Source organism: Anneissia japonica, unplaced genomic scaffold (assembly GCF_011630105.1).
Source record: "Anneissia japonica isolate Jap-2015-1 unplaced genomic scaffold, ASM1163010v1 scaffold287923_len1623670_cov205, whole genome shotgun sequence".
In the NCBI taxonomy this organism is placed as follows: Eukaryota; Metazoa; Echinodermata; class Crinoidea; order Comatulida; family Comatulidae; genus Anneissia; species Anneissia japonica.
Window position 1 is genome coordinate 1,370,880 of NW_022721637.1, and position 11,591 is coordinate 1,382,470.

General features: G+C 36.3%; 1 protein-coding gene across 1 annotated transcript in view; it reads left to right on the forward strand.

Moving 5' to 3' along the window:
* Positions 1–5,600, forward strand: part of LOC117111630 (homeobox protein ceh-30-like) — a 6,694-nt gene extending 1,094 nt beyond the window's left edge. The window contains exons 2-3 of the mRNA XM_033254578.1: positions 2,513–2,730; positions 3,768–5,600. Coding sequence (XP_033110469.1) covers positions 2,513–2,730; positions 3,768–3,929 — 380 coding nt within the window. The 3' untranslated portion in view covers positions 3,930–5,600. The remainder of the gene's footprint in view (positions 1–2,512; positions 2,731–3,767) is intronic.
* Positions 5,601–11,591: the final 5,991 nt, after the last annotated feature.

The window sequence follows — 11,591 nt, forward strand, 5'->3', positions numbered from 1 at the left end:
TACTTATATTATGTTAAAATGCGTCTCAAACTTCTTGACCCTTCGGCCTACTTTCCCCTTCACGTGACCCAGTGAGCCAACAGCCATCGTTATCAATATACACATTAAGTATATTATTCACTCAATAAAATTGTAATAATTTTGTTTAAAGTATCAAATACCACGACCAACTTCTCTTCAAATTAAATTACCGATAAAAAGCGTAGGCCTACAGTACTGTTGTACATTAACTTCTAGGCAAGTTTTGGGTTTCGATTTTCGGGTGACGTTATCAGCTCAGGGTTACAAAACAGCGTCCACCAAACCAATAATGATATAAATATTTGTTCCCTGGAGATGAAACAATTAAGCATGAACTCAGCATATACAGATGTCATAAATATATTATTGGTTGTAATAGAAAAATGTATTGACACAACTGGGAACGTAATGATTGTGAACTTATTTAGCCGCGAGCTACTGGAATTTAGACCACTGGATTTCTACAGAGCTCTAGGCCTAGCTTTGCGTTTCACAATAACTATCAACGGAATAGCGCGCAAGATGTTTCGTTTCCTCGAGCAAATGTTCCTATTTCCCATAAGATTTTTTTTTTGACAGAAATTTCTGTTGATCTTCTTTACTTGCAAAGTATCTGTGACATCTGTCAGAACAAGAGACTACCGAAATTATTTATGTCAAATATACTTGTTGAAAAAATCTAACAGAAACAGAAACCATATCAAAAGCACTTTGAGTTGATGCAGTCAATATTACTATTGGAGGTAGGAACAATTTGTAGGCCTGATCAAAATGATTAACAAAATTCTATACAAACACTGTCTAGTTTTTCTCCATAAATGTGTTACAGCATGGAGGTACATGGTTACAGATAGCACCGTAAACACAAAAGTTTAAATTACTAATGTAATTTTGTTGGTTGGTTGTGTTTATTACGACAAAAGGAAAGGGGACCACTATATGTAAAATGTAATTTCGTTCGATAGGCTCACATATCGCACTAACAACTATTTATTAGGGTAAAAATATCCAAATGGAGTTATCAAACTTGAGCTAACAATTGTTGAACATCGTTTAGTCATTATTGTTATAATGGATTCCTGACACATTGGAATGTCTGGCACCACGACTCGGCAAAATATCCTCATGCGTTCACCACATATAGGCCTCTCAAAATAAAGTGATATGTTCCTCAGTTCTCGTGAAATGACGTCACAAATATTTTATATCTATAGTACATTTGTAGTTTCCATTGAAATGAAATATTTAATGCTACCCATCGGCCTGTGGTTGGATACCGTACGATGCAACGCGTAGTTTCTTACAGCGTGTTTTCACAATGGCTCTCATCGGATGCGACCACAAACCCTGGTAGTCCCACTTCCGTCCCATACATAGCAAAGATCTGATAATTTTTGATACATAGATGCAATACCGTAGCTAGCTGTTGGGACAGTTGAGACAGTCCCACAAAATGTTTCTATTGGGTCCACAAAAAATGGGTAATTTCTCATATTGTGTAAAATGGGTCAACTTAAAGAAAATGGGTCCAGATTTCTCATATTTTGTGTAAAAAGGGTCAATTTTTAAGAAAATGGGTCCAGACTATTCATATTTTTGCGTAAAATGGGGCAACTTTTAAGAAAATAAGCCCACATTTACGCGTAAAGTGAGTCCACCCTGATTATTGTCCCACACATTTTGAAAATCCTGGCTACGGCATTGCATAGGTGCGTGACGTCACACGTGTAGCGCTCACGGGAACGTACAACGTGAAATGCACCAACCCAGGAACATACTGGTCAGACTAATAAGTCGATCAGACCGATAATTTTTGTGTGAAATCATGGGTGTATGCAAGAAGTGGGGTGGGGAGGGGGGGATCGGGAAGGTCGTACGACCCTCCCCACATTTTTTTCCAAAGACATTTTTTTCTAGGGCCTTTTCACAATGAAATAAATGAAAAAGCATTGATGAGGTACCAGCAATGAGTCCAAAGACCTTGCCAAATGCGTGACGTAAACTATCTCAATTCCAGCAATTCTGAAACTGAGCCTGCCATCCGCTTCAAACTGATGGCGCCGTACTCGATTTTTCTGTCTCCCACTGAAAAGGTCCAAAAAATTATGATCACGACCCACCCAGAAAATATCCTGGATACATCCCTGGAAACTCAGTATTAACCAGACTCACCCCTATGTTAAAAGGGCCTAAGCTTTTAATTTCAAGTTTGTTTGCACTGAAAATCGACTGTGGTGACTGGCGGAGACATAAAGGTGCTGCTTGTGTTTGTGACTGCTCTAGTGTGAATGAAGCTTTAAAGTTAGACGCTCTTGATTGGTCGAAAGTACTGTATACGGTGAGCGCGATTCTGTGGTGTTTACAGCCCATGTGGATGTGGAGCAACTCTTGTGTTTGCCAACACAAGTGAATGTTTGAAACTCTGTGTATGAAAGAAACACAGACAATAATGATACACTGAAAAAAATATTTCACTTCTTACGTCCTTTAGGTTCACCTTTGAAACCCAGGTCTCTGTGGCAGACGGTTGGACATCAGTCTAATTCTGGTCATTTTTCCGGAACAGTAAAACGGAAAAGAAGCTGGTCCAGGGCGGTGTTTACTAGCCTTCAGCGAAAAGGCCTGGAAAAGAGATTCGATGTGCAAAAGTACGTGAATAAGCCAGATCGGAGGCAGCTAGCTGCTGCGTTGGGGCTAACAGATGCTCAGGTAATTGCACGGTGGAAAATATCAAGAAAAGGCAGTCTGAGAAAATGTCTTACTGACGATAAATGAAGTTAATGATAATGGAAATAAGTGACAACGATGACAACCTATAGCAATATGGTAATAATGATGATGATGATGATGATGGTGATGATGATGATGATGTGGAGAATGATGTGAACATGTATCTACCAAGAAGCTCCTCTTTACGGCTGCTAGGTAGTCACGGACCACGCCCATACGCAATTCGGCACAATGACGCTGCAAGTTATGGGTTATTCTCCTACCTTTACCTTAACCTTTATAATGATGATGATGATGATGATGATGATGATGATAATGCTAATAATAAAACAATATCATCAGATTGTCTGTTGTGGTTAAATAAGTTAAGTTAAATAACGATATTATGATAGGCCTAGGCTTAATATTTTACTAAGACCGATAAATGGTAACAATAAGGACCCAATGATAATATGAAAATAATATTTTGTACAATTTTTTAAGAAGAAATAGTAATAACCCTAATTAATAATGGAAAATATACCGACAATAATTCAAAAAATCAAAAAGTAATAATAGTTATAATAATAATATTTAATTTATTTATACAAAATAAAAGTAAATAGGCTTACAAAAAATAAACAAAAATAAAAATATACACCGATACTAATATATCTCACAGAGCACTCTCTTTGTCAGGGGCGGATCCAGGGTTTTTTTTTCTGCAGTCGGAAGGGAGGGTTTAAAGCAATATTATTGTTTTGAGCTGGGGATGGTTTGGTAGGGGTGTCTTTTTTTACTATAATGGTGTCCAGTAAAATAATTAATATCTGAAAGATCTCACTATTAGTTAGATTTTTTACTGAAACCTGGACGGGTGGAGAAGGAGATCTGCCACTTCTCCCTCCCGGTCCCCTCACCTGCCTCTCCTATTCTCTGGCCAACGAACTTTCATAAATTCACTTTCATTTAATCTTCGTAACATATTTATAAACAATTACCGTTCAATCATAATGTTCGTCCTCTCCATTTTGAAGGTGAAGGTTTGGTTTCAAAACCGTCGTATGAAATGGCGCCAGAATCAGAAGCAGACGAAAGATAACTCGAGCCGGATATCAACAGGCGAGAACGCCGACAGACCGTCTACCCCTCATTTACAAGATGAACTATCGCCCAGCAACATGAAAGAAGACGAATGATTATCTAATTTCTGGTAATTAAGGAGATATTTTCGTGCGATCTAAACCGGTGTTGGCTCATACAAGCATTGATTTTGATGAGGCCTATATATTGATACAATGTAATACAGTATATTCAAATTTTATTTGTTTTCGGGTGCTAAAATTTGAATGGTTACCGATTTTCTTTAGTCTGTCACATAGAAAAGCACATAGATCTAAATTCTAACATCGTGATTTTTTTAATTATTTATACTTAGTATAAATAATATTTTTTCTTATTATTATTTTAGTTTTTATTACTAGAATTATATCACAAGAAGATTTTATTCGATGAATACGTTTTAAAGCAATATAGTACTCCATCTGTAGGATTGATTTGCCTATGCAGCAGCACCGCCGTATAATAATGTAATTCATACGTATATGTATAACCTGTGTATATATTTTGCCGTGGTTAGACTAACATTTTTTACAAAACTTTTGAAAAGTTGGGCAAAAATCAAATATAACTGGCAATTTGTCACGCCTATGTTTAGAGGCGATCGTGATGTCAAGCCTGGAAGTATTAGTGATCCAAATTTGAAGATAAGTAATTAATCTTAAATTTAAACTACTGGTTTTATAAAAGGTATACCGTACTATGTTTTAATATATTGTTGGTAAAAAACATACTGATTCATGTAAATAAGTAATCAAATATTTAAATTGGATTTGCAGATTTAATCACAGAGAATATTTGTTTATAAGCCACTTCGTAGTCTGAACTGCGCATGCCCGTATCCAATGTCAATCAACATCCATAGCGTAAAACCTCGAATAGCAGCCCTGAACTTCCTTTTTGCAAGCTTTGGATGTGGGCTTCTTTTCGAGATGGGCTTCTTTTTGCGGCCACTTTTCAAAATGAATGCTGTAAATTTTGGATGCAGGGGTGTTGTAGACAAAGGGTTGCAGGCCCCCTAGATTGTTTTAAGAAAAAGCAATTGTTGTATTGCATTGTTGATATGAATTACCGCTAAAGGTACCGGTATTAGAGGACAATTTCTAGGCACGAGAAGTAGGCGCGGATCCAGACCTTCGCACCGTTCGCCATGGCAAAGGTCAGAATGGGAGATAACATTTTTTTTAAAAATATAAATTGTAGTGCCTGGTGGTCTGGCGAATTCCAACTCTTTTTGTCAGAAATGCCACCTACCTAAACCAAAGAAAAAAATACATGCAAGTACTTTTTGCATTGTCTAAGTACTCATTAAACCGGCTGCGCGATGTACGGTACTGTGGTAACGTAAACTGTTGAGTTTTTATTATTTTGATTTATGTCACAATGTGGTCAATCAAAAATCAATCACAGGAGGAGGATTATATGTGCGTTGATTCTGATAACCTTATTGAAAGGCATATACAATTTTATTATATTTTGTTATTCCAAAATTACACTAAAGCGAAAACCTATGCTATTATTTTAATTATGACTTTTTAATTAATGAATTATTATTTCATTATTTTAATGTTACAAAAAACAGGTATTTAATAGAGTGGGTGCTGCAGACATAGAGCTTAAAACTTACGAACACACTTCTAAAAATACATCTAAAAAGAAAGAGCAACGACATGAATGGTAGGCCTATGTGAATTTCAAATCGAATAGCTTTGGAAATGAAAATAAAATAAAGAAAAATACTGAGAAATTGAGAAGCGTATAATACTGTATTAATTGGCACGTAAGATGTAAAAGTTTCAGTCATATCCAGTAGGTGGGGTATTGCGAAGGATGCGTAAGCACCCAATCAATTTTGATTATGTCCACATTTCCAAGACAGTCGAGAATGTACTGAATATAATTTTTTTATTTTCTGTGATTTAAAAATAAAATCTTAAATTTTTATATTTTAACCAGTAATCTACGGTACTCAGTCTCGTGATTCGGAAACACGCAATTTATCCATTTCTTAGATTTTGGCTTAGGGGCACCCTGTGGATGTAATCTATCATGGGAAGTGATCATACTCCTAATCATTTTTACAAAATATTAAATTATTATGAGAGTTACGCATTATGTCCGTCCACCAAAGCATTATATTCACTAAGCAAATGTTGGCAATCAACCTATCACAGAAGACAATTATGGATATTAAATTACTATCCCAGCTGGTGGAGGTGCAATAATAGAGTACCAGGTTTGGTTATGTTCAGAGTACAATTATTGAAAGAATTGCATTATTACTTTTTTTTCAAGAAGTTACAACTTAAAAGTTGTGGTCATGAGATGAATTTTAGAACCATATTATTAACTAACTTGGTTAAACTTTCCACGTCGGCGCGTGCACTGAAAACGTATTTTTTTGGAAATTGCGGGTCTAACATGTGTATATTGATAAACAATCATAATTTTTTGTATTATGCTATTAAACATTTAAAGAATGGACTTCTTTATGTTGTGGTCATATTAGACTGTAATATTATCAAGGAAGACCATTCAACAAACAACATAAAACAAAATTCCCACGTCTGTGTAGATCGGACTCTCTTATTATTTAGGCCCAAGGAAATATAAATATATGGGTCTGAACTTTGTAGATGACAAAGTTTTCTTCCTTACGTTGAGGTCATATTAGAATAGGCCCTATAATATCATAAATGATCATTCAACAAACAACATGAAACATAGGCCTATATCAAACATAATTTCCTAAAATTTGGATACCCGGCAGTGGCGGCGCCAGCGGGGGGGGGGAAGCAGGGGCTTAAGCACACCCCCACCCCCACCGGACAGGCCAAATCCCCTATTTGACAGAGCTCGTCGGGCAGTCGGGCTAAAACATATATACAAAATAGGCCCACGCTAAGCCAACACGTCTGTCAAAATCAGAGTGTCATTTCTGGCCATCCAGATGTTCCTATTCCTAAAAAATCTCATTTGAGAGGGGGAACACCCTCTCAAACCCTTCCCCCAGCTCAGGCCTACCAGCCCAAGTCCACCTGTCGGACAGCTCAGCCCTCCACCACCCCAGAAAATATATCCTAGAGCCGCCACTGCTTAAGAGTTGACTATACTTTATCTTCTCACCTGACTTCAGACTGTACTTCACACTTGAAATCTTGAGAAAAATCAAATTTACATATTGGACATTTCTTGGTTTGTTTTGTTTGAAAGTATTCTTCGATGCACTCCTTGCAAACTACATGTTCAGGCTTACATGGCAGGAGGACAGGATCTTCAATGGATTGCTCACACATTTTACATTTATGAATTCCACTCCTAAGAGAGAAAAAGTTGTCAAATATGGCATGTTTTATCATTTCTACAGTACATATATAGCATCAATTTTAAAGAATTAAAAATGCTCAATAACAAACATAATTTTTAATTTCTGGATATTACATAGCAGTTTTTCAATATAGATTGCTGTCACAATCATTATGACATCAAGGTTTTTAGATTACACAAATCTGCTTCTCTGTGTGACGACATTGTTCAAAACAGTCGCATTACCAAAGTAAAAAAGAAGGAATAAAAGAGACATCTGTTTGACTTTCTTTATAGCTTAAATCTCTACAGTAAATCTAAGTAAACGTAGTAATCCAATTTTCAAATTCTTGAATATCTTCGCTATGAAAAGCTATAATCCAAGCACTCTATCAAACATGTAGGTGTGGTCGCTGCTTACTGACCAACAACAAAGGAATCCAACCCAACTTGCATTATTCAAATGATGAAATGTTACGACGTACCGGTACTGTATTTATAAAGTTTGCGGGGTTATATAAATATCGATAGGCGGCGCCATTCGTGACTTCCAATATCTAGTCTTAAAGTTTTATTGCATAGGTCCAAAAATAGTAATAATTTGAATCCACATACTCACGAAATAATTAAAAAAACAAACTAGACCATTTTGAGATTGTGGAAAAGTGGATTTTAAAATGTTAAAACTAAAAAATGATTTATTAAGTTATCATGATTCAATGAAATCAGTGTAATATAGGCCTATATCCATGTATATTTTGAACGAAGATAATGCCAAGTATGTTTGATTGGTGTCGTTTTTGTTATAATTTGCACTGTTATTTGGTTAACAATATAAACATTAAACGTCTTAAGCTTTACGCTACTTTTCTGGGATTGTAATGTTTATATTTTAATTAATTTCGTTTCGTTATTATATCCACCATGCTTGGATCGATTTGTTAGTTACCGTACTGGTCTGTTTATAAGGCAACACAAAATTATTTTAAATATTTATGAAGCCAATTTATACTGTTTATAGGATGAATATGGTCGATGTGATCTTATATCTGGATGACCACAGATGTATTCAGTGTGGGGAACGTGAAAGTCCCCAGATTTAAAGCGAATTATGCAAATATTCTTGCTATCATCTATTCCCCCACTCGTCTTTAAAATCTCGGATTCGCCCCTGGTGAAACACTCTGAAGAAAGTTCGCTGGAATGTTAATTTTCTAACGTTTGGGCACAATAAAATAAACATAATAAAATATATCCCACAAGGAATAATGTCGTTATTTAATCCATTGCGTCATTGTGAAATTCATTATTTTTGTTATTATTAGGGAGTCAATCAAAAGTAGGACTTTCACAGTGTTGGTTGTGTTTTGCGAGATTTCACAAATTTATGCGCCGCCTTGGGGCGGACTCGCCACCTCACAGCTGTTGATGTTGATGCCGAACCAAGAGTAATAATTGTCCAAGGCACGTATTGTGATACGGAGAAGCCACTGAACGTGTGCAGACGATTCTTAAACGTTGCCCCCTGTGGTCGCTTCTTGTGCGGGGCAGATTATGCACATTCAACAACGTTGAAAATACAGCAATATTAATCGTTCACTTCAACTTTGAATACTTAAAGTGGCGTTTTGATGAGACTTCATTAATCACGAATACTTATATAAACATTAGTGTTAACATAATAAGCATAATAATAGTAATAATAACCATAACAAGTGATTACTAATTATAATACTTCTTAGTTACAAGTAATCACGTCAAGAGACGACAATGATTACAACGGAGATATTAACCGAAATGTAACCATGGTAACTAACGTAGGTTCTTAGGATCTCCTTCTCATATGGTACGCGAAGATTTTGTTTTCTTATCTCTACCACCTTTGAATGATCGGTAAAAGAAGTTTGCATATATTTAAATTTGGAAATATTTTGTCACTTTCATAGCAAGCAACCGTGCTATCAGCATTTCCAATTAGACCAATAGCTTCTCTTTATGATATCATTCAGTGTTAAATTTCGAACTCTTAAATTTATCTAAATATAGTTATAGCCTACCGAGGCTGCAATTAAATCGGCGATGTTGAACCCTGCCCGCGGGAAAATGTTGCCAAAAACCTAAACTGTCATAAAGCACACATACAAGCGAATAAAAGAGATCATATACGACGATAAGCGATTTTGACCTGTGTTATGAGACTAATCATAATGCGTTAACGAACGCTGATATTTCCTGGCCGTCGCGCTACTTCCGTATAAAGTTACGCCAACAAGGCGACGTACAGATGTAACTTACGGCATATTATGTAAAATGATTTGCACGTATTTTTGGCAGCTGATAAACGAATTATCGTACTGAATATTTGTTGGACTTCCTTTTTATAAATTCTTTAGAATTTAATTTTAGGCGACATGAATGAATGGTAAAAGAGCTAGTACATGGATCGGCACTGCATGGATCGGCAAGTATTAATTTGAAATTACACTTTACGTAGAGGAAGTCAGTGTTTATAAATTATTATACTCTGTTGTCAAAACATTGTGGATCACAAATGTACATATAACTTCACTGAATGGATCTGCCTTTGTTGTAAATTTCAAGTTTTTTTTGAAGTCAATTTTGTAGGCCAACCAAGCATCATTTTGTTGCAACAACAAGCATCCACATTGCCTGCTGAGCAAGCCCTTTGTTTCAAGTAAGTGAGGCTTAACATAAGCTAGGCTAAAACAATGCCACCTCAACAGAAAAAGCCATCAACTCCAACTTGCCAGAAGTCTAACAAACAAATTCATAGGCCTGATGGTATGGATGTAAAACAAGCTGATACTGATAGTGATACTAATTTTAACAACACTACTAAGCTCAACTATCCTAGCCCAAAAATGATAACAACTGGAAGAATTATGTGCATCAAACAATGCCAAATGAATCACATTGAGAAGGACAATAATCTTGAATGTTCCTTATGCCAGGAACAGTTTCACAGGGTATGCTTGAAAATCAAATCAGCCTCTAGCCCACGAGTATGGCTCTGTCCCCATTGCAAAAACATCCCAGGAACCATAAAGGACATACTTCAAGCTAATATTGATCAAGAGAAAATCATAGTTGACATGAATCAGGAAATAGCCTCACTGTCTACTCTCGTTGCTGAACAAAGTAAAATGATCAGTGGTCTACAAGAAAATCTTAGAGATGTGATGGCACTACACTCAAAGTATGATCAAACCTTCTCCGGAACTAATGCGAAAAATAAGGATCATCATGAAAAACAAAAGAGTATACAACCTAGTAATGAAACACTTATTATTGGAGATAGTATTATAAGAGACATAAATGAACGTGGACTGACAAACACAAAAGTAAAGTGTGTGAGGGGTGGTAAAGTGGAAGACATCAAGACCAGATTTGTTGACGAAATGCAATCCTATGACACTGTAATAATACATGCAGGGACCAACAACTGCACCACCGATGAATGCCTTGAACACGGTATTACTGATTTTGAAAATTTAGTGGAAGAAGTTAAATCCAAGTCGCCATCATCAAGAATTATCCTATCTACAGTATGTCCAAGAACGGATAAGGAAGACAACCAAGTGAGGGTTACTAAATTTAACCAGAACATTAAACGTATAGCTAATCTCAATAATTGCTTTCTTGTGGACAACGACGAATCATTCCTCCTTCGAAACGGTGCAACTTCAAAATCTAATCTTAATGGTGGAGGACTGCACCTTTCAAGGGAGGGTACCCGGCTTCTACTAAACAACCTAAACTCAGCTCACACTATCCTTAAAAACCCAATTGGCCAGAACAAAGGAATGCGTACAAGACATCACCAACAACGAAGAACCTATCCTGAAAGACCATACTCTGGACGCAACTATCATAATGGTAATACTCCATATCGTAGAGGACATTACACACAGTCTCGAGCATACTCTAGCCCCAACAGGAATGTGCATGCAAGTTCAGCAGAATTCTGTTCAGAAAACGAGTACCCGAGGCAGAACTTTGGAAATCGTCTTCAATAGGAAATTGCAGGCAACAATGCTTCAACGTCAATGAACAGTCACTCTCCTTACAATGGACTTGATAATGACACTACCAAATTTATATCTTATGAACATGATAGCCATAAAGTTAAACACCCACAAGATCAGAAGGACACACAGAAACGACGACGACACAGACGAGGTGGTAAGAAAAGGGTGCGCAATAGTAAAATAAATAATATTAACTTGGCTTTTAATAATGTAAACTACCTGACAAAAGCCAAAATTAAAGAAATAGGAGACATAATTACTAAAAATCAAATACATGTCTTTGGGGTTGCCGAAACCTTTCTACAGGGTGATCTTGGGTTTAATATTGATGATTATAAATGGATAGGTAAAAATAGAAAATATAAGAGGTGTCTCTTATACACATCT